This window comes from Canis lupus, chromosome X (assembly GCF_011100685.1).
Source record: "Canis lupus familiaris isolate Mischka breed German Shepherd chromosome X, alternate assembly UU_Cfam_GSD_1.0, whole genome shotgun sequence".
In the NCBI taxonomy this organism is placed as follows: domain Eukaryota; kingdom Metazoa; phylum Chordata; class Mammalia; order Carnivora; family Canidae; genus Canis; species Canis lupus.
In genome coordinates, this window is record NC_049260.1 from 81,954,437 (window position 1) to 81,981,838 (window position 27,402).

Below are 27,402 nucleotides of genomic sequence, written 5' to 3' on the forward strand. Positions count from 1 at the left end.
AGGAGGAGGATCATGACAAGGACAAAGCAAGAGCAGTTATAGAGGTGTGAAAGGAACTAGGAAAGTGTGGTGTCATGGAAACAAAAAACAGAAAGAGAAGAGTAGCAGTGTTAAATGACACTGAAAGATCTAGTAAAGTAAGGGTTCCAGGAAAGACCTTGTGTAATGCTTTTTTAGAAGTTAAAGAAATGCAAAATTCTATTCCCCTTTCCCTGTTCTCTGTACTAAGTGAGCAGCCTCATCAAAGAAGGAAAACAGGTCTAATGGACTTATTCTTAGTGAAAACTGCCTCCCTTTAATAATCTGAGCATTCCAAAATTTTTATGAAGCAAATAGTTATCGGACACTTGCTATACACCAAACATTGTTCTAGACTGTTCTAAGTTTATCATTAATAAACTAGACACTCAAAAACCCCTGCTTTCATGGAGCTTATAACTAGGATGCACTATGGCTAGAGTTCTGCCTCCAATTCCAATGTGCGTCAGGAGTTTCTCCCCACACCACCAGGTGATTCTTTGACATCAGCTGGGTATACTACAATTCAACTCAATTCTTTTTTTTTAAGATTTTATCTATTTACTCATGAAAGACACAAGGAGAAAGAGACAGAGACATAAGCAGAGGGAGAAGCAGGTTCCCTGCGGGGAGCCCAATGTGGGACTTGATCCTAGGATCCCAGGATCATGCCCTGAGCTGAAAGCAGATGCTCAACCACTGAGCCACCTGGGTGCCCCTCGACTCAATTCTGACACTATCTACCTGGACATAGTACAGAATCCATTGGCTAAGGGCTCAATTTTAAAAGACTGCCCCCCTCTCCACTTCAGGTGCCAATCACAAGTCCAGGTTGTCACTTGTGCTTCTGACCCACAGCTAGAGATGGAGGGTTCCAGTGACCACCTTCTTCAGTTCGATTAATTTGCTCAGAACTCAGGGAAACATTTCACATACTAGATTACCAGTTTATTATAAAAGATATAATTTCAGGGGTGCCTGGGTGGCCCAGTCAGTTAGGCATTTGACTTTTGATTTTGGCTCAGGTCATGATTTGGGGCCGTGGGATAGAGCCCAATGTCAGTTTCCTTGCTCAGCACGGTGTCTGCTTGAGTTTCTCTCCCTCTGTTTCTCCTCCCACTCATATTTCCATTTTCTCTCTCCCTCTCTCTCAAATAAATAAATAAATCTTTTTAAAAAGATATAATTTAGGAACAGCTAGATGGAAGAGATGCATGGGGCAAAGTATGTGGGAAGGGGCACATAATCTCTATGCCAAATCCCAAATCCCCATCTCTCAGCGTGAATGTGTGATCACCAACCTGGAAGCTGTCCAACCTGGTCCTTTTGGCTTTATTACATAGCCACAATTTATTAAATCACTGGCCATTGGTGATTGATTCAACCTCCAGCCCTTTCCCTCCCTGGTCAGGAGTGGGAGGGGGAGGAACTGAATGTTCCAACCCTCTAACCACATGGTTGGTTCTCTTGGCAAGCAGCTCCCATCCTTAGGTGTGGTCCAAAAGTCATCTCATTAACATAACAAAAAGACATATTTTTCTGCTCTCATCACTTGGGAAATTCCAGAATTTTAGAGGCACTGTGCCAGAAACAGGGACAAAGACCAAATATTTATTTCTTATTATAAACCACAGTATCCCAATCACATAAAGCTTATGAGCTGGCTCTAAATCCTGGAATCACTACCTGTGAAACTATGTGACCACATGGGTAAATCACTTAATCTCAGCGTTGGTTTCTGCATATATAAAATGGGGAGATGAAGTATTATTGTCACAAGGTTATTATTAAGATTAAAAGAACTAATAGGGCAGGCCGGGTGTCTCAGGGGTTTAGCACCGCCTTCGGCCCAGGGCCTGATCCTGGAGATCCAGGATTGAGTCCCGTGTCAGGCTCCCTGCATGGAGCCTGCTTCTCCCTCTCCCTCTCTCTCTGCCTCTCTCTCTCTCTCTCTCTTTCTCTTGAATAAATAAATAAATAAATAATCTTAAAAAATGTCTATCACTTAAAAAAATAAAAGAGCTAATATATGTAAAATGCTTTGAGCAGTGTCAGGTGCATAATAAGAGCTCAAAAAATGTTAGTTACTATTCTGGTGCATGTGAGTGCAGGGAGACAAGTCAACACAAGAAAATGTGAGTTAGTGATAAGTGCAATGGAAAGAATTAAAATTGGCTACAAAACTGTGGTCATCAAGACAGTGTGGTACTGGCACAAAAACAGACACATAGATCAATGGAACAGAATAGAGAATCCAGAAGTGGACCCTCAACTTTATGGTCAACTAATATTCGGTAAAGGAGGAAAGACTATCCACTGGAAGAAAGACAGCCTCTTCAATAAATGGTGCTGGGAAAATTGGACATCTACATGCAGAAGAATGAAACTAGACCACCCTCTTTCACCATACACAAAAATAAACTCAAAATGGATGAAAGATCTAAATGTGAGACAAGATTCCATCAAAATCCTAGAGGAGAACACAGGCAACACCCTTTTTGAACTCGGCCACAGTAACTTCTTGCAAGATACATCCACGAAGGCAAAAGAAACAAAAGCAAAAATGAACTATTGGGACTTCATCAAGATAAAAAGCTTCTGCACAGCAAAATAAACAGTCAACAAAACTAAAAGACAACCTACAGAATGGGAGAAGATATTTGCAAATGAAGTATCAGATAAAGGGCTAGTTTCCAAGATCTATAAAGAACTTATTAAACTCAACACCAAAGAAACAAACAATCCAATCATGAAATGGGCCAAAGACATGAACAGAAATCTCACAGAGGAAGACATAGACATGGCCAACATGCACATGAGAAAATGCTCTGCATCACTTGCCATCAGGGAAATACAAATCAAAACCACAATGAGATACCACCTCACACCAGTGAGAATGGGGAAAATTAACGAGGCAGGAAACCACAAATGTTGGAGAGGATGCGGAGAAAAGGGAACCCTCTTACACTGTTGGTGGGAATGTGAACTGGTACAGCCACTCTGGAAAACCGTGTGGAGGTTCCTCAAAGAGTTAAAAATAGACCTGCCCTATGACCCAGCAATTGCACTGTTGGGGATTTACCCCAAAGATACAGATGCAATGAAACGCCGGGACACCTGCACCCCGATGTTTATAGCAGCAATGTCTACTGCTATAGCCACAATAGCCAAACTGTGGAAGGAGCCTCGGTGTCCATCAAAAGATTAATGGATAAAGAAGATGTGGTCTATGTATACAATGGAATATTGCTCAGCCATTAGAAATGACAAATACCCACCATTTGCTTCAACGTGGTTGGAACTGGAGGGTATTATGCTGAGTGAAATAAGTCAATCGGAGAAGGACAAACATTGTATGATCTCATTCACTTGGGGAATATAAATAATAGTGAAAGGGAACAGAAGGGAAGGGAGAAGAAATGGGTAGGAAATATCAGAAAGGGAGACCGAACATGAAGACTCCTAACTCTGGGAAACGAACTAGGGGTGGAGGAAGGGGAGGAGGGCGGGTGTGGGGGTGAATAGGTGACGGGCACTGAGGGGGGCACTTGATGGGATGAGCACTGGGTGTTATTCTGTATGTTGGCAAATTGAACACCAATAAAAAATAAATTTATTATTTAAAAAAAGGAAAGAATTAAATTGGGATATTGCAAAGCAAGTAAATTTGTGGCTACTTTGGTTTGAATAGTTTACCGTGAAGCAATGATTATTTGAGCTGAATTCTGAACAAAAAGGAATTATCTATTTAACAGTCCTGGCAAAACATACTTCAGGTTGACCAATTATGGGCCTTGGGCCAAATCCGGCCCAAAGCCTGTTTTTTGTAAATAAAGTTTTACTGTTTATGCATGGTCTATGGCTGCTTTTGCTGGAAGCTGCGTAGTTGTGATAGAGACCATATGGCCCACAAAACTTACAATATTTACTTCTGGGCTCATTGCAGGAAAAGTTTGCCCACCCCTACTTTAAGCAGAGGCAACAGCAAATGCAAAGGCTTAGGCAGGGCTGAGCTTGGAGAATTCAAGGAACAGAAAGAAGTTATTGAAATAGGTAAGAGGAAGAGGGGTATGAGTCTTGCCTCCGGTCAACATTAAGCCTGCTGGTCTGCAATTTGCAAAATCTGCCTTCCTTCCTCCTTTGACAGCAGTTCCTCTCTAGTCTAGGAGGATCTGATACTGGTACTTCTTCCATGTGTACAATTTCCCCGATGATGGTGGTTGGTTCATCAATCTTATTTTCAGGTTCTCACTCAGTAGCCCAAGGGAATGATTCGCTCAGGCCAGAAGATTTGAATTAATTTAGAGCAGCCTCTTAACCCGTTACAGGCCAGTATCCTCCTAATAGGTCAATATAACCAGAAGGCACTACCCCCAGCAATGCCTTATTTAAAATTTAAATCCCACTTCATTTCACCAATATCTTTGAGTTGGAATTTATTGTCATGGATTTTTTAAAAGATTTTATTTATTTATTTTATTTTTTTTATTTATGATAGTCACACACACAGAGAGAGAGAGAGAGAGAGAGAGGCAGAGACATAGGCAGAGGGAGAAGCAGGCTCCATGCACCGGGAGCCCGACGTGGGATTCGGTCCTGGGTCTCCAGGATCGCGCCCTGGGCCAAAGGCAGGCGCCAAACCGCTGCGCCACCCAGGGATCCCAGATTTTATTTATTTATTTATTCATGAGAGAGAGAGAGAGAGAGAGAGAGAGAGAGAGAGAGGTAGAGACGCAGGCAGAGGGAGAAGCAGTCTCCCTACAGGAGCCTGATGAGGAACTCAATCCCAGGACTCTGGGATCACAACCTGAGCCAAAGGCAGCTGCTCAACCACTAAGCCACCCAGGTGTCCCTATTGTCATGGATCTTAAGTGAACTCTTACTCATGTCTATGGTACAGGTATTCCTGCTTTTTGAAAGTTCATGTTCCACCATATTGCATTCACGAAAGACCTAAGGTAGCATCTGTTTTCACTAATTGATCATGACCCAAGCCAAAGGAAGATGCTTAATGGACTGAGCCACCTAGGCATCCCTTAAGAAAGGTTTTATAGCAACACAGTACTTTCAGATAGCAGGGGAGACCTGTATAGATATATATATAGACCTACATGATGATACCTATATATCTACATCAACAATATTTCCAAAACTCCATTTTGAGAGATGCTAGTGTCCTATGAGAGTAAGTGAGAAGAACATAAAAGTTCTGTGGGCAAACATATTTGGGAAATGCTAAATAAAGCTAAAATAGGTTTTATGTCTGGTAGGACTTCTTAAGGTCTTGATACACTAATGTGGGCTGTGTCTCTGAGAGGGAGATACACTGTAGCATTTCCTAAACTTATTTGATCGAATTTTTTTTTCTTTTTTTGCTGAACACCAGTTAATATCTTGAGGGACACTAGTGTTTCTTGAGTCAGTTTCAAAGTTGCTGCTGTGTAGGCAGTCGAGGTCCTGAATAAAGAGGTCCCAGCATGAATCTGCTACAAATCCATGCGTTCTGCCAAGGAGTCCTTTCTATGTGTGATAGTCCTGCTGCAGGTCGAAGATGGGGGTAAATCTGTATCAGGGTGGTAAAGGTCATCTCTGGAGCACCTTTCTCATTTATTGCCATTCATCCAGCAAATATCAGCACCTACCATGAGCCAGGTATTGTTCTAGGTGCTGGAGATACATAAGTGATGGAGATAGACAAGGCTCTTGGTCTTGTGCAATGTATTGCTAGTGTGTATGTATGTATGTGGAGAAGACATATAATAAACACATATGGTAATTTCAGCTAATGATACATGCCCTAAAGGATATAAATGGAGTGTTGTCTTAGAGAATAATGAGAAAGGGTTATACTTTAGGTAAGGTAGTCAGGGAGGGTTTCTCTGAGTCCCAAGAAAAGAAGCTAGAGGGCCATATGGTGAGTAGAAGGAAGAGTAACCAGCAGAGGGAAGAGAATATGCAAAATTCCTGGGGTAGCCAAGAGCTTGTGGTTGGTTCAAGGCATGTCAGAAGGGCAGTGTGTTTGGATTGTAGTGAGGAAGAGTGAAAGTGGAACAGGATAAGGTTGGAGAGGTAGGCAGTGCCAGCTGATGCCATGTCTTATAGAGCACATTGAGCAATTTGAATTTCACACTAATGGCAGTGAGAAGAGGGAGCAAAAAAACAGATTTCCTTTTTTTTTAATCCTATTTCCTATAAAAAAAAATCACCCTGGGGGCCCCTGGGCGGCTCAGTTGCTTAGGTTTCTGATTCTTGATTTTGGTTCAGGTCATGATCTCAGGGTCATGAGATTGAGCCCTGTGTTGGGTGGGCTCTGTGCTTAGTGTGGAGCCCACTTAAGATTTTCTCTCTCTATCTCTCCCTCTGCCCTTCCTCCCATGTTCTTGATCTCACACTCTCAAAAAATAAATAAATAAAATAAAAAGATCACTCTGGCCACGTACTTATTGCAAGGGGTCAAAGGTGGAAGGGGAGACCCACACAAGACTTGATGGATTGAATGATGGATGTTGGGGAGAGGAAAGGGTGGCAAAGATGACATCCTAGTGTCTGGTTTTAAAACAGTTGGGTGGTGCCATTTACTGAGATAGGGGGAGTAAGAACTAAGAGCTTTCCTTGGGTCACATTAAGTTACAGGTGTCTGTGAAGCCTCCAAATGGAGATGTAAAACAGCCAGGTGACTATGCACATGGGGACTCAAGGGCGAGGTCTGAGCTGGAAAGATAAAATGGGGCTTGTACTTAAAACTGTGAGAGTAGAGGAGGTCACCTAGGGAGTGAGAAGAATTGGAGAATAGAACCAAGGACTGAGTCTTGGGACACACCAACCTTTGGAGACAGAAAAGCAGGAGGAGGAAAGAACAGAACCTGAGGAACAGGTAATGAGATGAGAGAAAAACCATGGAGAATGAGGTTTTATGTTTTTTTTTAAGATTTTATTTATTTGGGATCCTTGGGTGGCGCAGCGGTTTAGCGCCAGCCTTTGGCCCAAGGCGCGAACCTGGAGACCCGGGATTGAATCCCACATCAGGCTACTGGTGCATGGAGCCTGCTTCTCCCTCTGCCTATGTCTCTGCCTCTCTCTCTCTCTCTCTCTCTCTCTCTCTGTGACTATCATAAATAAATAAAAATTTTAAAAAAAGATTTTATTTATTCATGAGAGACACACACAGAGAGGCAGAGACATAGGCAGAGGGAGAAGCATGCTCCCTGTGGGGACCTCTATGAGGGACTTGATTTCAGGACCCTGGGATCATGCCCTGAGCCAAAGGCAGACACTCAACCACTGAGCCACCCAGATGCCCCGAGAACGAGGTTTTAGAAGCCTGACTCTAAGTGACTTGGTGTGCTTGTTAGAAACACATGGCCAGTGGGAATGTTTAGACTTGGGCCTGAAGACTAATTAAAACTTCAGGGAAGGGGTGCCTGGGTGGCTCAGTGGGTTAAGCATCTGCCTTGGACTTAGGTCATGATCTGGAGGTCCTGGGATCAAGCCCTAAGTCAGTCTCCCTAGTCAGTGGGAAGTCTGCTTCTTCCTCTCCCCCCTGCTCATGTGCACCCATGTGTGCTCTCTCTCAAATAAATAATTTTTTAAAAACTACAGGAAAATATTTACCGATATAATATAAATATCAAATATATGTGTTTCTTGCAACAAACAACAATTTGGATAAATTACAAAATTAATAAAAGGCAATACCAAAATATAGATTGAAGGAGGATAAAAAGTATCAGGAACATGCCATTCCTCCATACTGGGAGCATATTTATCTTGAACCACTGTCTCTTAAGCCACTAAATGGCTAGTTTTAGAACAATGTCCTATTGATGAGCATCTGCCAAAGTACCTTTCTTCTCACCATCCTGTTAAGAGCCTCCCTGACGCCCCCCCGCCCCCCACTGGTTAGTAAACCTTTGGTAAACCTCTGGATTTCAGACAACTAGCTGCTTCTTTTGAGAGCAGTGGGAAGGTTCCCTTCTGCAGAAGCGACAATTCTCTTGTGCAACAAAATCTCCCTTCTGTGATTTTTCCTTCCAAAACAGACAGGGCTCTGTGCTTCTCTCTGCAGAAAGTATCTGGAGTCATTGCGCCTACCCCCCTCTCCAATTCTTAGCTGAAGAAAAAAAAGAGCCCATGAGATGTCCCTTTCACATTCTAGGACTGCAATGTGGTACTTCCGCTCCAGATTAATTCAATTGAACACCTCAAGCTGAATCTGTCAAGTATCTTTTTTTTTTTCCTCATGGATCTGATTTATTTTGATAATAGGATCAACACATGTTCTATACAAAGGTAACCATTAAATAATTATTAAAAAATAATTTCATCACATCTCCCAGCCCATTTTCCTTTTCCTGCCAGATACGAAACATTTACTTTCATACATTTACAGCAATAATTTGCATAAAACCACTGAACATGGGGATATTTTCAAAGCAGCTGCTTATGTGACATAAGTAGCAAAATCTCCCCACCCCCCCATCCCCACCCACACACACTATTAGTCATTTCTTTGAGTTAATGCATTGAAGGCCTCTGTTAAAATTAAAACATTATCTACTAATAGAGAGACAAATGGAGCTATTAACATTTGCTCAAATTAGTTGATTGAAATCCTTAGGAAGGTCTTTTGTGAAAGGGATCCAGAAACAGTTTTAAGTTTTGATAAGGAGAGAAAAGGTCCTGAGTATGGGCTGGTGCCTGTGGGGGGAAGACGGGGTTCCAGCACTCTGTATAGAGCTCTGGTAAGCCAAGGACTAGCTTGAAAGCACTGGAAACTCAGGTGGAGGGGAGACTGCTAAAAAGTGAAGGAGAGGTTGTTTCTGAAGGATGGTAAAGACCATTAAAAGCAAATGTCCTCTAATGGAGCAACGGCGCTGCCAAGAGGTAGCTAACGTGGCTCCGGTGTCTGGGACCAAAGCGATCACTTCTTCACATTTTAGAAAACTCTCCAACTCTCTGCAGAGATCATATCCAGTGAGGTTAAAGAATTCTAAGGGTTCAATTGACTTGTGACTCAACTTGGGTTTGTTTTCGGGCCATGACATAAAAAAATGTTTAACTACAAAAGAAATTCTCATTGTAGGATATTCAAACAGTTATAAAATATATAGACTCAAACCCGAAAAATTCTCTCAATACCACCACAATTCTACGCTTCCACTGGGTGTGCTCCCAGGTTCTTTTCTATGTATTTACATAGGTTGACCCTTGAACAACACAGAGGTTGGGGGCACAGACTTCTGTGGTTGAAAATCCGCATATAACTTTGGACTGTCCCAAAATATAACTAATAGCCTACTGTTGACCAGAAGCCTTACTGATAACAGTTGATTAACATATATTTTGTATGTTATGTGCATTATATATTGTACCCTTTTTTTGTTCTACATTTTTATGAAGTTTTTCATTTATTTATTTATTTTTAAAACAGAGGGAGAAAGAGGCTCCCTGTGGGGAGCCTGATGCATGACTCGATCCCAGTACCCCAGGATCACGACCTGAGCCGAAGGCAGATGCTCAACCACTGAGCCACTCTGGTGCCCCTAATTTTTAAATTTGATTCCAGTATAGTTAACATACAGTGTTATGTTAGTTTCAGGTGTACAATATAGCTGTATCGTTTTTAAAAAGGATATTTATTTGAGAGAGAGAGAGTAAGCTAGTGGGAGTCGAAGGAGCAGAGGGAGAGGGCAAGAATCTCAAGCAGAAACCTCACTGAGTGTGGAGCCCAGTCCTGAGGCTCCATCTCATGACCCTGAGATCATGACTGGAGCCAAAATCAAGAGTCCAATGCTCAACCTTGACTGAGCTACCCAGGCACCCTGACAATTTAGCTGTATTCTTAGAGTAAGCTAGGAAAGAGAAAATTTAATTAAGAAAATTATACGAAAAATATGTTGCAGTACTCTACTGTAAAAAAATCTGTGTACAAGTAGACCCACACAGTTCAAGGTCAACTGTATATTTTAATTTATTATACAAACACAACAACCTCTACCTGTTCTGTATACATTCTGGTTCTTTCTCTCTCTCTCTTTTTAAGATTTTATTTATTTATTCATGAGAGAAACACAGAGAGAGGCAGAGGCATAGGCAGAGAGAGAAGCAGATTCCTCATGGGGAGTCTGATGCAGGACTCGATTCCAGAACCCCAGAATCACGACCCGAGCCAAAGGCAGATGCTCAACCAGTGAGCCACCCAGGTGCCCTGTCCTTTTTCATTTAATAAAAAAAAATTTTATTGCGGTGAAATATACATAACATAAAATTTGCCATTCTAACCATTTTTGAGTGGCAATCAGTATATTCACAAGGATGTGTAAGCCCCACCACTATCTACTTCTGGCACTTTGTCATCCTTCCAAACAGAAACTGTAGCCATTAAACACTTAACTCCCTATTCTGGCCTCCCTTCAGTCCTCTGATAGCCTCTATCCTATTTTCTGTCTCTATGCTCCTTGTTCTTCTAAAATTGTTTTTAAAAAGCTAATACAGGGGCAACTGGGTGGCTCAGTGGGTTAAGTGTCTGCCTTTGGCTCAGGTCAGGATCCTGGGGTCCTGGGATCAAGTCCCACATTGGGCTCCCTGCTCAGTGGGGAGCTTGATTTTCCCACTCCTACTCCCGCTCCCCCTGCTTCCCTTGCTTGTGTGCTCTCTCTCTCTGTCAAATAAATAAGTAAAATCTTTAAAAGAAAGGCAATACAGGGACATTATAAAAAATTCAGAGTACAAAAGAGTACAAAAGGGCGTATACAATGTTAAGTACTTCCTCCTATGCCTGACCCCCAGGCAACCTGTGTAATCAGCTTTTCATAGTAGTAGCAAACCATACACCACTTGATTTTTTCATTTAACAACAGCTGAGAGATAACTATATGATATATATATATATATATAAAATTATTTATATATATATATATATAAAATTCCTATTTATCCATTCCTCTGTTATGCTAGGATCAGTTTACTTCTGACTCAGTTTTTGACAAAATACATTATTTATTGTGGAGGGAATCACATGACATAAAATCAGCCTCTCAACAATTTTTTTAATGTACAGTGCAATATTGTCAACCTTGTGCACATTGTTGTGCAACAGATTCCCCAGAACCTCCCTGCTATCCCCGCATCCCAGTCCTGTATGATGGAAACTCTGCCTCCACAGAACAACACTTCCCCACTGCACCCACCATTTCTGTTCCTACGAGTTTGACTATTTTAGATACCTCCTATAAGTGGAATCATGCAGTATTTGTCCTTCTAGGACTGACTGGTTTCACTTTGCATATGATCCTCAAGGTTCATCCATGTCCTAGCATATGACAAAATTTCCTTCTTTTTAAATTATTCTTTTAAAGATTTTATTCATTCATGAGAGACACACACATAGAGAGGCAGAGGCATAGGCAGAGGGAGAAGCAGACTCCCTGCAAGGAGCCCGATGCGGGACTTGATCCCAGACCCCAGGATCATGCCTTGAGCCGAAGGCAGAAGCTCAACCACTGAGCCACCCAGGCATCCCAATTTCCTTCTTTTTTATGGCTGACATGTATATTCCACCTTCTACTGTATATGCCATACTGTATATGGTATATGCCATATTTTTCTTTATACTTTAATCTTCCCATGGACATTTGGATTGCTCCTACCTCTTGTCAATTGTTAATAATGCTGCAATGAATGCGAGCGTGCAAATATCTCCTTGAGATTTTTCTTTCAATTCTTTTGGCTATATTTTCAGAAGTGGGATTGCTGGATCATATGGTAGTTCTATTTTTACTTTTTTGAGGAACTTCCATACTGTTTTCTGGAGCAGTTGTATCATTTCACATTCCCAGCAACGGTGCACAAGGGCTCCAATTTTTCCAGATCCTCGCCAACACTTCTGCCTTTCTGTCTGCTTGTTTTTAAAATAGTAGCCATCCTAACCAGTGTGAGGTGATATCTCATTGTGGTTCTGACTTGCATTTTTTTTCTGATGATTAGTGACATTAAGCATCTCTTCATACTTTTGGCCATTTGTCTAGCTACTTTGAAGAGATAAATGTCTATCCAAAGTCCTTTGCTCATTTTTCAGTTGGGCCATTTGTTTCATTATTGGGTTGTAGGAGTTCTTTATATATTTCAGATACTGACCCCTTATCAGATATAGGGTTTGCCAATATTTCCCCTCTGTTTGTGTCTTCTCACTGTTAATTCTTTTGACATGCAGAAGTTTTAAAGTCTGATATGGTCCCGCTTCTGTTTCTGATTTCAGTTGTTTGTGCCTTTGGTGTGACTCATTAACTTATTTCTCTCAGGGTCAGACTTTCATCAGGATAGCCTGGTTGTGATTTTTGCCTTCGTTTCCACTTCAGGGCTGTCTAGCACATTGTTTAACAGGGGTGTTGGCTAATTACTATTGGTTCCTTCATGGGAGACTCCCAGAGCTACCTTAATTTTTCTGGACTCGTTCCCATGCACAGTAATGGGAGGCCTATGAGAAAGGGGAGTGTTTCCTTTCATTTTCTCTCTTCTCTCTCCTTCCTCTCCCCCTTTGATCCCACCTTAGGTACAGAATCTCCTCTGGGGCCTCCTCCTCCTTTCCTCTCTCATCCTCTTTGTGAGTGGGGTGGTGGTCTCTGAGCCAATGACAGGTCAGCCAAGAGGCTGACTCCAGACCAATGAGGCTTCCGGGTTCCAGATGGACCAATTAGCTTATTAGGGACATTATACCTGGATGGCTGGCATCTGTCCTATTGTCCTGTTTAACGACCCTCTTGTTTTGCCCATCAAGGATTTGGATGTGCAGATGAGACTCTACTCTCTTTTGTTTTTCTAAAATTTTGGTGGCTTTAATCCATCTCCACAACTTCTGCCCAAGGCCAATAAAACACAGGCATTCTCCCTTTGTAAAAAGAAAGAGGGGTTGGGTTTCCTTCAATTGTCTGCCCTTTTATGTGTCCTCCACTATTTTTGTTTTACTTGGTAGTTAACTTTGCACCGGAGCGGCTTCATCTGAGAACCAGTGCGGTGGACCTAGGCACTCTCTTGTCGTTGCTGGTGGCGATGGCCTTTTCCTTGTTCTAACCTGGTGGCTTGTGCGATCAGAGGGTTGGCGGGTGGGAAAAGAGTTTGGCCATAGTCTTCCTTCTGCATTTCGTACACATTCTGCGCTCTCTCTCTCTCTCTGTCTTTCGCTCACACACACATACACACACGCGCTCGCACACACACGCCCGCTCGAGCCCCTCGGTGTGTCTTCCTTCAAGATGACAGGGCGCTGGAGAAAAAGCTGCTGGAATCAGCTGGTAGGTACCGTAGTAACCCGAACCCCACCCACCCGCTGCCTTGGCTTGCTCAGGTTTCTCCGGTCACTCCAGCCAGGGGAGAAAACCTGTAAACGCGCCTCCACAGGAGGGGCTGGGGGAGCTGGGAGCGGCGGGGGTGGAGGAAGGTGAGACCGGGAAGGTGGTCAAGCGCCCCTGGTACCCGGGGCCCTTCGCAGTGTTACCTCGGGGCGCCAGCCCCAGCCCTGTTTGCCCCCCACCCCCCTTTTCGTAGGGATTGCCTTTTTTTTTTTTTTTTCCTCTGCGGCGGCGGAAATGACAGTGTGGTGCTGCCGTGGTGTCATGGTGCTGCCCCTGGACGAAAGGGCTAAAACTCTTTAAGTTCGTCTCTGGAGACCCAGCTGCGGTAGCGTCGCGGCTGCCGTGCTGTCTCTCGCGGGGCGCGCGGGCGGGCGGATCCCGGCTGCTGCGCGGCGGCGGCGGCGGCGGCGAAGGCGGGCGGCGGCCTAGAGAGGCGGCGGCGGCCCGGGAGCTCGCGCCGGAGCCCGAGCCAGCTCCCAGCGGAGGCAGGCGAGCGCCCGGCGCCCTCGGGCGCGCCAAGGAGATGGCTGGCACCCGGGAACGCTATGGGTAAAACGCGCCCCCTCGCCACGGCCCCGAGAGCCGAGGGGCACCGCCCGCACTCGGCTCGACCCGGGCTCCGGTTCCGGCCGCCTCTCAGGTGCCATTGGGGCCCGGCACGGGGCCCAGGGCCCCGGGGCTCGGCGGGGCGGCGTGACGGGGCACCGCGAGGCTCGAGGTGGCGGTGTCGGCGGTGGGGGCCCCGGCCTGGCCTGGGTGCCCGTCGCTGCCCTCTTGGGACGGAGTTTGCACTCCGGGGTGTGGGGCGGGGGCGGCCCGAGGCCTCCAGCGCCCCGACTCGCCTGGCGCGGGCAGTCGAGCGGCTGCCCCGGTGCCTGTGCGTGAGTCTGGGAAAGGGCACCGCCGCCTTCCCACGCTCCCGCGGCCGATAGCCTTCTTGACACGGGCGGCGCCCCTCGACCGGCCCTCCACGCGGCAGTGGCTGCTGCAGCAGCCAGGGATGCTGCGGACACCCTGCCGGCGGGGAGGCCAGATGAAACTTACTCCCTTTTCTGCCAGGGGAGCGATTCCCGGGTCTCCGTCTGGGTGGTTCCTTATTTCTGGCCTAGCCTTGAAACCAGCTCAGTGGGAGAGAGGGAAAACTTCTCTATGTCCAGAGGACAGACTGCGACCGTACCGGGGAGAGGTAGGGTTTTTCCATTCCTGCCTCTTAAGAATGGAGTAAATAACGGCGGACTAGATTTACAGAAACAGTTTCGGTAATGATGAGCTTTAGGCCACTTAGCACTTTGTGTGTAGCACATTATTTCTTGGAGGCGTTTTGTGGTTTTGTGGTTGTGTGTGTGTGTGTGTCTGTTTGTTGTTGTTTGATTGTTTTTTTTTTCTTTTTTTTTCTTTATTGGTTCTCCCTCCCACCCAAACCCCACAGAGCAGGAAATTGGGATCCTGGGGTCTTGAGTTTTCTTCACTTTCTCTCTTCCATGCTCCCTTACCCTTCTTCGCAATCACTTGCCCTCTTCCTGCGTTGTCACACACCTACCTGCCCACCCAGGTCTCCCAGCAGAACGCACCGTCCCCCCCAGACTAACCCCCACCAACCTGCGTGCGTGCTCCACCTGCCTCCCAGCCCTCCAGCCTCTTGCTCCTCAACCAATTTGCCTTTTTGAGGATTTCTGAGTGTGGGGTAGGTGCATGGTGATGGTTGTGTGCCTGTGAGGAGGAGCCCTGATACAGGAATATAGTGGAAACTGTATAAAAAGACCAGTCATGTATGTGGTTGATTCCTTGGATTCTCTAGTTGGGCGGCAAGGGCTGCCTTGAACCCTATTCTGTTCCCTCCCAATGCTCTCTAATCACTTCTCTGGTGATGTTCCAATAGAAGGGAAATGCTGAATAATAGGGAGCTTCTCTCTCCTCCTTCTGGCTTGACTCTAGCTGATTACCCCAACCCTCACATGCCCCCTTTTCTCCCCTCTGCAATCCTACTGACTGCCCTAAGGGAGAAACAGTCTGCTATTTTTATATATGCCTGCCCAATCAATTACCTTAATATAGATACATAATGTGAACGAGATTTTTCCTGGTCGTTCCTCACAACTGGATTTCTGTGGTTGAAATATGGGTCTAGGAGTCAGGAAGATCAGAGAGTTTATCCCAAATCTGACATCACATTGGTTTTATGGCCCTAGGACATTCCTATGACCTTTCTTTTATACTTGGTGTACTTGTGTAAAAGGCATAATACTGTATACTGGGCATTTTGAGGCTCTGCTTGGTCTTTTGAAGATGAAAGGGTTCTATAAACTCTCAGCATTACGCTTTTCAAATAAAGCGCTTCATTTACCTTTTTATGGGGATAATAGCTGGACTGGGTGTGAGGAGGAACTCTGGTTTACTGGAAACCCTAACTTACCATCCTTAGCCACCCTCCACCCCAGGAGCCAAATCTATCACCATACTCAGGACTCTGTTGTTTGTTGTTCCTAAAGCATGTACAACTGAATGAAAACATGCATAAAACTAGGCATACGGAGTAATGGTGATTATTTTAAGTTGAAGCTTGAATCATATCTAATGTACTCCAACCTAACAGTCTGAGTCAGACTCATTTGCAAACATAACCTCACCCATTTTTAGCCTGTATGGGGGCAGTTAATTTCTACTGAAAAGCGGCATAAATAATTTTAGGCCTGGCAATAGGAGCATGATTAGCATCTAGCAGCAGTGAGTCAACAATATTTACTGAGCACCTACAGTGTGCAGAGTTCTCTGCTGATGGGGCCAAGTTCCAGGTCTTGGCCTTCATATTTGGCCTCCTCATTTGAGGCCTCCTTCCTTACCTGCAGCACCCGGAGTAGGACAGGGAGGAGCAAGACAGGGGTAGAGGCTAGGGAAAACAAAGGGCTGATTGGCTCCCTCTTTCATGACCACTAGATCTCACCTGGCACGTTGTACCTTGCACGGTCACCCTGGGAAGCCCTGCTACAGGCCCCAGTGACTTAGTTTCCTCATGACTCTATCATCTGAACAGCGCAAATTGAGATGAAATTGGTTTAGTTAATCCCTCCTCGGAGTGCATGGCAACTTGCTCCAACTTGCAGATCTTAAATCGGTGCCAGGGGAGTCTCATAATTGCATCCAAAAATTGCTCTGGGTAGTGAGCCCATCCATTCCCTCATCCTTCCATAAAATCTGCTGATGCCATGACAGTTGAGAAGGAAACTGCAGGAAGACTAGGTCTTTCCCACTCAGCAGACCTCGTTGGCTTGGTAGAAGAGGAGAGAATGTCCTCTTTTCACTCTCTCTATCAGGACTCAGGTTCTCTCTTTCCCAGCAGAGTCCCAGACCCCTAAAAAGAGGTGAGGGCAGGGCTGAGGTACAGGATGTGTTTGGAATGGCTGTTTCCAGAGGTGCCTGCTTGGCCTTCTGTGTGTCTGTCATCTGGTCTTCGTGGATCTTGGTAACTCCCTAGCTGTTAGGCCATGCGATTCTGCGGCTGGTGGAGGCCAGTGGAGGTCAGGCTGTGCTCTATTTCTGTTTAGCGTGACGGGTTTTGTTTTGTTTTGTTTTGTTTTCTGTGCAAAGGGGAAAACGAGGCACTGTGTTTGTGAAATGCCTCCTCACTTAAGCTGGCGAGGTCTTAGAGCATAGCATCATCAAATTATGACATTTAACATGTTGATCATGGATATATGACAGTTCAGGAGAGTTTCCCGTTGTTCACTTTTTGATAAATGCCACGTTGGTACTCAGGTAGTATTATGGTGATCTCTCTATTTTGGATCTCTCAAGAAACATTGTGTTCATCACTGAGCAGTGTAGAGCAGAGGCTAGAAAAGCATTTCACAGCCAGTGTATTGGATCATGCTAACGAATGAGAAGACCAGATGAGTGGTGTTGGGACAAGAAGTTACAACTCCAGGGATCCTCCTGTGCAGACTGCTGGCTATTTCCCTTTTTATTTCCCCTGTCTTCCAAGGATCGATAGGTTTTTCTGTCTATTTTCATGAATTAAAACTCTGCTCCAAGTCTTCCGTGGACCCTAGGGGTCTGTAGCTCTTCCTCCTGTTCTCTTTTTCCATCTTCCCCTTCTCTATGACCGTAGGCAGACATAATCTTTTCGATACTCAATCTTCCAGCTCCTGTATTTCCTTTAGAAATCCTGAGCTGCTCAGACTGCTAGATGGGTTACAGTGTGGGTAATGGAGGAGTTTGGAGCAATGTCCCAACGTCCCACCATTCCCTTCTCTATGTGGGGTTCACCTGAGTGCGCACTAGGATGTTGGTTCAGTCTAAGTTGGTTGGCAAAGTATCATTAGTAAGGCTTGTCCTATTTGGGTTCTTGTCTCCCTGCAGAGCTCTGACTGCTTGACCTTGGGCTCTGTCTCAGCCTCTTTCCTAAAGGCCAGACTCCTCTGGTTGATGAACAGAGTTCCCAGTCTTTGGATCTTTTCTTTCACAGAGACCAAATGATCTGATAACAAACTCATTACGTAAACTCAAATCCTCCTGAACCGGAAAAATCCCAGTATTTACAGTTTGCCCAGTTAGGAGCAATAAAGCATAGGCCTGGTAGACAATGCTAATGTAGGACGGTGACGTGTCTGAATGTATACAGCCCAGAGAGAGAAAAATGGTTTACAGTCCAGAATTCTCAATTGCTTTGTCTATAGCCCTTTGTTCAGTGTTGCTAGGATCCATGTGATTCCCCAGGGAGTAGAAGCTTGATTTCAAATAACCTTCTGTTCTCTGTCCCTTGTTTCTGATCTGAACTTGGGGTGCACTCAAGCCTAACATTCAACGGTATGCCCTACATACATACATTGCCGGTTTTATTTGTAGAAGTGGAGAGGACTGCCCATCCAGGTGTGTCACTGAACATTTAAAAATTTACAAATATTGCACTGGGCGAGAGAGGTTTGGAAAAGCAGTCCTCGAGTAGATTGAAACCAGGACTGACTGGTAGCAGTGGGTAGATTGAGTTTGCTCTCCAACCTTGCAACTGCTAGTGTATTCTGCATGAAGATAAAGGTGTTAGGAATTGTACCTAGGATGCCTGTCAATTATCATGTGTTACCTTGGCAAATCCTTTTCTTGGTTCCTTAGATCTTTTGCCTTTTTGGCAGCTGTAGGGCTTTTAGTTCTGCTATCATGCTAGTCATTTTAATGTTTATGATGACTCTATTATATAAAATGGCCAATGGTTGGATGTAGGAGCTAATCATGGTAAAGAAAACATCATTAAATCCACATAGTATTAAATATTAAGCAGGCTTTAGTAATGTTTTAGACAGGAACTGGCTCTGGTGCTCAACCTCCAGTCCTGAGCTCTCTGTGCATGATAAAAGCTGAAAAGAAGAGAGCCAGTTCTTTCCTCCTGTGTGTGGGGGGAGGGAACTTCAGTCTAACGGGAGACATAGGAGCGTAAGAAATAACCACAGTCAGACACATGGTCCTCCAGAAAACTTGCGGGGGAGTGTGACTGTTCTCCATCACGCCAACCGTGTGTTTGGGACGAATTTCCAAATGTTTGCTGCTTTCCTCAGTAACTTGCTTTGTATCTGTCTGTCTGTGAATGTATGATGAGAATATCTCTATTTGCAAAGCAAGTTGATAATTTTATTTTAGGGGTACCTGGGTAGCTCAGCGATTGAGCATCTGCCTTTGGCTCAGGTCGTAATCCTGGGATCAAGTCCTGCATCGGGCTCCCTGTGGGAAGCCTGCTTTTACCTCTGCCTATGTCTCTGCCTCTCTCTGTGTGTGTCTCTCATGAATAAATAAATAAAATCTTTGAAAAAAATAATTTTTTTTATCCTCCTGTGATTCTGGTAAGAGCCCACCAGCGGGGTAGGATCGGTATTTTTCAACCTACAGATAAGGAGGCTGTGGCCCAGACCATTTAGATGTCTTACCTAGGATCACTCAGCTAATTCAGTTTCGAGCCAGGACTATAACCAGGCCCTATTTTGAGGCTCAAATGAGATAACGGCTTTTTGGAACCATTTTGAAACTATCAAATGGTACAGAAACAGAAGATGACTGTTATTATTAGTTATGCTTAACTGGCCACCTAGCCTCGTTTTTCTCTGGGTTTGTGTCTTTAGTCCATGTCCTTTTAGGGTGAGAATTCTATGCACTGGTTGTCTTTTATGTTCCCAAATGATTTTTTCCCCCAGCTTCAAGGGGTCCTTAACTACTAATAGCATTCCAGGATTCGATTGCCTTTCTTTTCCGTTCCCAGAGGTGTTCTCATTAGTTTGTACTCCCCATGGGACCCCCTCTCCCCGACCATTGTCCTCTAGGAATACCCATTATATTTTCCTTGAGGACAACAGGCAAAACTAGCCACTGCCCTCCAGCATCTTGGCTTGGCCCAAGGAAAGTAATGCATTTTGTTTGTACCATGATGATACCCTTCACTGGTCAGCCTTTCTCATCACACCAATAGAGGAGATTTATGGATTTTTTTAAAAAAAGATTTTACTTATTTATTCATGAGAGACACACAGAGAGAGGCAGAGATATAGGCAGAGGGAGAAGCAGGTTCCCTGTGGGGAGCCCGATGTGGGACTTGAACCCAGGACCCTGGGATCACCACCTGAGCTGAAGGCAGACGCCCAACCTTTGGGACACCCGGCGCCCAGAACTGGAAGGCATCTTAAAAGAGATCCTCTGGTAATTCTAGCTCAACTTGAAGGACACTTTACAGTTAGGGAAATATCAGTGTAAAGCCGGGACTCATTCTCTCATCCCCTGAGGCAGGGATATGGGTTTGTAATTATTTAAAGAAAAAGCTCAGGGATCCCTGGGTGGCTCAGCAGTTTAGTGCCTGCCTTCGGCCCAGGGCATGATCCTAGAGTCCCGGGATCGAGTCCCACCTTGGGCTCCCTGCATGGAGCCTGCTTCTCCCTCTGTGTCTCTGCTTCTCTCTCTCTCTCTCTCTCTCTGTCTCTCATCTCTCATGAATAAATACATAAAATCTTTTTTTTTAAAGAAAAAGCTCATGGGACATTCCTGTTAATATCCTGAAGAGTGTTTATTTTACATTAATTTGTTTTTTAAACAAGTCATATGACCCAGCTCTATCCTCATTCTCCAGCCCAGAGGTCAGGCTTGGTTTCACACTCTTGGCACTCTTGGTTTTTCTGTGAAGGAGGACAGGGGACAATGGGGGGCACCCATGGCTCCTCAGGGGGTAATGAGAGCTGAGGGACACACTCTGCAAACCTAGGAGATGAAAACTAGAAGGAATCCAAACTGCTGACACAATGGGGGCTTTTAATTATGTTCAAATAACGTTTGAAATAATCGAATTCTGCCAAGTGCAGATCACAGCTTTTCTCCGTGATCAGAGTTAACAGAATGTCAGATTTGGAGGGCATTGCTGAAATCAATCTTTCATTTTGTAGGTGTAGAATGCATTATTTTTATCTTAATCACCTGCACCGAAGCTCCTCCTTTGTATCTCCGCTTATGCACACAGCCTTATGATACCTTCTTATTTTTTTTTTCTCATCGACTTCTGTTTTTCAGGGGTCTTAGCCCAAAGGGGTTGCAGGGTGAAGATAAGGCAGGCAGAAACAGTGGTATAATAGAGCAAGGGCAAATCCGTAAACATACATATGTGACTACACGGTGGTACCTGAATGTTGCAGAAGGGAACAGATCAGTGTCTGCGGATGTGGGCATTTTTTTAAAGATTTTTATTTATTCATGAGAGATACACAGAGAGAGAGAGAGGCAGAGACACAGGCAGAGGGAGAAGCAGGCTCCATGCAGGAGCCCAACGTGGGACTCCTGGGACTCGATGCCGGGACTTCAGGATCATGCCCTAGGCTGAAGGCAGGCGCTAAACTGCTGAGCCACCCAGGGATCCCTGGGCATTTGTTTCTTCACATGGCAATTGGTCTGCCCTCCCAGGCACTTCATCAGTGCATTTTTATGACAAACCATTGTGTTTTCTGGCAAAAGCTTCCTGATTACCTGTTATCGGGTGGCACTCTATCAGGCTCAAGGCTCACATCCTGTCTTTATCTTTAGCACACTCTCTAATTCTGTATAAATTAGTAACTCACAGAGTTTTAGAAGTTGCAACAGTTTGCTGTTGTTTCATTTTTGTCATGCTGCTTCCCTCTGTCCTTTCTAAAAGTATATTGTGATATAGGAAGCCAACTATTTTTTTAAGAGTCTTTTGGTTTTTATTTTATTTTTAAATATTTTCTTTGTTTATTTGAGAGAGAAGGAGAATGAGAGAGTGTGAGCAGAGGGAGGGGCAGGAGGAGAGGGAAAGAATTAGAGAATCCCAAGCAGACTCTGCACCAAGCGTGGAACCTGACCCGGGGTTCTATCCCAGGACCCTGAGATCATGACTTGGGCTGAAATGACCCAACTGAGTCAGACACCCAACCGACTGAGCCACCTAGGCGCCCCTGGTGATTTCTAAATTAATAAAAATTGGGACCTGAGAATTTTCTGACAACCCTTGATCATTAGAGATATTCTAGGGTATTGCGAAACCTAGGCAGAGAATCACCAACCTAGAAAAACAATGGAAAGAAGTAATTGAGTAGGGTTTAGAATGACTACATAGTTATATAGATGGCAATGTAGTATAGTGGTGAACTCTTCACATTCCAGGATCAGGCCTGGATTTGAATCTTGTTTTTTTTTTAAATTCAGATGTATCGTAATATTCACCATTTCAAGGTATACAATTCGGTGGATTTTAGTATATTCACAAAGTTGTGCAATAATCACTACTAATTCCTGAATGTTTTCTTCATTATCCCCAAAAGAAACTCTGTACTCATTAGCAGTTACCCCACCCCTCTTGTCCCCTCCCTTTCCCCAGACCTTGGCAACCACTAATGTATTTTCTGTTCTTATGGATTTGCCAATTCTAGGCATTTCATATAAAGAGATTCATACAGTTTTTGGCCTGCTGTGACTGGCTTCTTCTCCAGTTTCACCTACCATTGTGCTTTCAAATCTCATCCATGATGTGGTATGGATCAGTACTTTGTTACTTTCTCTTGAGGTATAATATGCCATTGTATGGATGTAACACATTTGTTTATCCATTCATCAGTTGATGGATATTTGAGTTATTTCTACCATGTGGCTGTTGTGAATGATGCTGCTATGAACATCTGTGTACAAGTTTTTGAGTGAGCACATCTTCAATTCTTCTGGATCATATGCTAACTCTGCTTTTAACCTTCTGGGGAATTGCCAAACTATTTCCTAAAGCAGATGCACCATTTTACATTCCTACCAGCAGTGTTTGAGGTTTCCAGTCTTTCCAAATCCTTGCTGACATTTACGATTTTAAAAAAATTATAGTCATCCTAGTGGGTGTGAAGTAGTAATATAGCCATCCCAATGAGTATGAAGTTGTATCTCAATGTGGTTTTGATTTGCATTTCCCTAATAGCTAATGAAGTTGAGTATCTTTTCATGTGCTTACTGATCATTTATTTGAGTATTATCTTTGGAGAAATGTCTATTCAGATCGTTTGCCCCCTTTTTGGTCTTTTTTATTGTGGAATTTTAAGAGTTCTGTTTATTTCTAGCTACTAGACCCGTATCACATCTATGACTAGCAAATATTTTTTCCCATTCAGTGAGTTGTCTTTTCACTTTCTTGGTGGTGTCATTTGCAGCACTGAAGTATTAAATTTTGATAAAGTCCAATGTATCTATTTTTTTCCTTTGGTTGCTCATGCATTTGGCATCATGTAGGAAACTCTTGCCTAATTTAAGTTCACAAAGATTTACACCTGTGTTTCCTTCCAAGAGTTTTATAGTTTCTGCACGTTCATTTAGGTTGTTGCTTTATTTTGAGATAATTTTTGCATATGGTATGAGGTAGGGCTCTAACTTTGCTCCACACCCCCTTTGCTTCCATCTGGATAGGCAGTTGTCCTTATACCACTTGTTGAAAAGATTATTCTTTCCTCACTGATGTGGACTTGGAATCCTCATCAAAAGCTATTTGCCCATAAACATATGAGAATATCAGTTGATTTCTGGATTCTTAGTCTTATTCTAGGTTTGAATCTTAGTTCTGCTACTTGCAAATAAATGCGATCTGGGACAAGTTACTTTTGTTTGTTTGTTTGTTTGGTAATAATACTACCTATCTTGTAGAGGGTCATTGTGAAAATTAAATGAGATGATGCATGTAAAGGGTATAATTTAGTGCCTGGCACATAGTATGTGTCAGGTAAATTTTAAGAGGAAAGCTGCTTAGATAATCAAGGAGGGAGTGAAAATGTGAGATAGTTGAAAGGGTTCTGAAATATTAGCAGTGACAGAACAAGGTGGCCTCATAAATGAGAGAAATGAACAGATGTTTGAAGAAGTTGAAAAAAAATTCAGTTTCCCGGTCTCGGCTAAAGCATTTGCTAGATGATGATAAAACAGAACAGAATAGGGGCACCTGGGTGGCTCAGTGGTTGAGCAGCTGCCTTCCGCTCAGGGTGTGATCCTGGGTCCCAGGATTAAGTCCTGCATGGATAGGGCTTCCCACAGAGAGCCTGCTTCTCCCTCTCACTATGTCTCTGCCTCCTTCTGTGTCTCTCATGAATAAATAAATCTTTTTTTTTAAAAAAAAAAACCAGAACAGGATAGAAACAGTATAGAAAAGTTACTTATCATAGGCAACAGATTGTAACCATCTTATATTATTCTTTATAGAGCTGACATCACTTAAGGTGGATCATTTTTTTTCTATCAGGGACTCTTTTAAGAACATTTTGAATGCCCTGGACAGCCCTCTTCTCATGAGAATGTATATATGACAAACACACAACATTCTTCAAACAGTTCTAAGAGGTTCTGAACTCCCTGGTTAGAAGTCCTGTTTTGACCTTATTGGAGGTAATGCTGAGCCATAGCATACTTTTCAAAGCTTAATTTCATCATGAGGTTCAAGTGTCCCACTTACTCCAGAACAATATTTACGATTTCAGGGAAACTCAAAGAGCTCTTCCTTTTGTATGGAAGAAATTTGTTTGGCACACTCCTAAGATTTAGAAGAATACCACAGAGACCTCAATTGCTTTTGTATCAGTCTTAACACATAAATGTCTTTCAGCAATGCTCCTGACTGCCTGTCATTTTGTTTTGTTTTGTTTATAAAGATTTTATTCATTTATTCATGAGAGACACAGAGAGAGGCAGAGACCTAGGCAGAAGGAGAACCAGGCTTCCTGCTGGGAGCTCAGTGCGGGACTCATCCCAGGACCCCAGGATCATGCCCTGAGCCAAGGCAGATGCTCAACCACTAAGCCACCCAGGTGTCCCCCAACTGTTATTTTGGAGGGAGGCCTCACTCCACTCTCCCAGGCAGTTTCCAATACAGACATTGAAGAAGGCAAACTTGCAGTTCCGGAAGAGATAGTAAGAAAAATGTAGTGTGAGGTGGAGTTGGGTCTAGAAGAAAAAGATATGATTCTGGAAGGGACTCGGAATGAGGGACAGATTCAGAGAGACTCAGGGGGACACAGACAAAAATAGAAGCGGAAACCCACTGTTTAGAAGCCCTCTTGTGAATAGTCAAGATAAACCTTAGTGGAGGAGGTGAGAGGATTGAAATAAAGGTGTAGGGGAAAGAGCACAGGCACTGGCATTAGACTGATCCAGTGCACTGGGTATATATGTTCCTGGTTAATTTACTTAGCAGGGCTGAGCCCCAATTTCCTAGCTGTAATATGGATACGGTAATTCCTTCCTCACAGGCTTCTTGACAGCATTTAATGAGGTAATGTGTGTAAAGTGCTTAACACCATTCAGAATACAGGAGGTGCTCAATAAATGCTAGGTCCCTTCTTCTGACTTCTACTTTAAGGGATCTTCATTTCACAATTAGTGAATACCCAGTATGTATGAGGCACTGTGTTCTGAATAAAAATACAAAACAATCGATGCCCTAAGGGGCAGGGAGAGTTGGCTGGAGACAGAGATATGTAAATGAAATAAAACAGAAGGTTCTGGAAGCCACTAGTGGTTGTGGTGATAAACATGTAAATGAGAGAACTCCTAGGTTTATAGGCTTGGTTAGTGATATTCACCAGATAGGGAAAACTGGAAGAACAGGTGTTTTGGGTTTTGGGTGGGGGAGGGAGGAGAGAGGAAGGATAGCAAGTTCATTTATGGCCATGTTGAACTTGAGTAGTGGAACAATCAAAGGATATACTCCTGCCTGGAGCAAAGGTTGGAATCCATCATCTCTAACTAAAAGTTTCTTCCACTTTTAAGGTCTTGTGATGTAGGCACAATGTAATTGTACTCTTTCATCTCTATTGGTGAATGCTGATAGGTATTATAAACTACATATTGCCAGCCAACAATTTTGTAGCACTTGTAAATCATAAACAGAATAACTGCATGTCTCATGTTTTAAAAATGTAGTTATACAGTCTGAACTTACCAAACCAACCATGAGTGGCTGTTTTGCCAGAAAGACTCTTTACTTTTACTTTACTCTAAACTTTTTCCTATAGATTTCCATTAAATAGCTAGTTCGTTTAGTGCACCTAAGAGGTTTGATCTAGAAACAGCTTTTAGGGATGCATCTGGTGTTTTTATTCAGTGGCAGAATCAAAATTTCAAGCCCCAGTGAGGGTCTTCCATGATAGTAAGATGATGAACAAAAGTTATTCACGAGCCAAAGACGGCTTTCTCTTTTCTAAAAATAAGATTAACACCTTCTGTCGATAAGATAGATTTTTTCCTTAGTTAAGGCTAGCTTAGAACATTTATGTGTGTTCATTTTAATTAACAGAAGACCCATGGCAATATCTATTATGTTCAGCTCAGAAATGGCTGTGGGAGAAGAGATAGATTGACCAAGAGATTGGTTTCATTAATTTCATTAATTGGGTGACTTCTTTTACTCTGCGATGCACATACCAAAATGAAAATTACCAGATGTGGAACTGGCTGGCTCCTCGCCTTGCTAATTTATATCTGGGTGTTGATTTGCATCCTGTTATGTTTTAGGAAGTATGAAAAGACACACGGGGAGGTGAGCTTCATGGTAGGCTTGTGCTAGTTCAGTGAATGTGTAATAATAAAACCCAGCTGAAACCAAAAGGTAATATGTCTTCATTATTGATCAGCATCTATTGCTGAGTTTGTTGAAAAGTGGAAGTCCTTTCTCATTGAGCTTGATGAGATGAAGAGCTTGCTGAAGGTGAAGGAAGGAAGTGAAAACCAGCACCATTTATCTCTAGTAACTCAGTTTACTAGAACTGGAACAGAACAGGAATTTCCATGAGTGACACCAGGAAATAATTAGAGTTCACACTCTGAAGAATTTATTATTCTATGCTGAGCAGTCCTTTTTTTCCAAAGCTTGCTCTTCTTTTTCACCCAAGCTCTCAGAATGGAATCATTTCAAGAAGTAGAGAGTTTGAAATATGGCCCTTTTTCCTTCCCCTAGATGTGAAATAGGCACAGCCCCTTTATTTTACCTTGAAGGAAAAATACAGACCAGTATTGGAGAATGGAGATTGAGAATTTTGCAGGGCCTCAGGCTCATCACAGTCCAGGACCAGAGATGTCAGTGGCTAATATGTGAGGGGTCTGATCTGCACTGGTCTCATAAGCTGGAATAGTTATGTCAGCCAGCAAACCAGGATTCAGAAGTGACTACTTGGTTCTATTTATTAGTGCAGGAACATAAACTCGCACATTTGTTGAAAACAAGGTTTGAAGCGGGGGTAGGGAAAGGCTTTTTAAAAAAAAGATTTTATTTATTTATTCATGAGACACACACACAGAGAGAGAGAGAGAGAGAGAGAGAGAGGCAGAGGCACAGGCAGAGGGAGAAGCAGGCTCCACATAGGGAGCCTGATGCGGGACTATATCTGGGACTCCAGGATCATGCCCTGGGCTGAAGGCAGGCACCAAACCACTGAGCCACCCAGGGATTCCCCAGAAAGACTTTTTGATTAATTCCCAGATTGCTTTCCTATTGCTCCAGCCCCACTGGAGAAGCTAGCGTGCAAAGCCTCCATTGGCTAGTGTG

At 43.7% G+C, this 27,402-nt stretch overlaps 1 protein-coding gene across 7 annotated transcripts in view; it reads left to right on the forward strand.

Annotated features, from left to right (window-relative positions):
• The window catches only part of MID2 (midline 2), a 202,761-nt gene that overhangs the window by 75,999 nt on the left and 99,360 nt on the right, over window positions 1–27,402 (forward strand). The window contains exon 1 of one of the 7 annotated variants that reach the window (XM_038588017.1): window positions 12,947–13,307. The exons of 1 other annotated variant lie outside the window; for it this stretch is intronic. Coding sequence is in view for 1 of the 6 variants with exons in the window: in XM_038588015.1 (XP_038443943.1) it covers window positions 13,913–13,916 (4 nt within the window). In the remaining 5 variants the exon portion in view is untranslated. Of the gene's footprint in view, window positions 1–12,946; window positions 13,308–13,432; window positions 13,454–13,791; window positions 14,008–14,531; window positions 14,554–27,402 lie in introns of those variants that run through there. 5 more of the 7 variants (XM_038588020.1, XM_038588015.1, XM_038588018.1 and 2 more) reach the window with 5 other exon arrangements.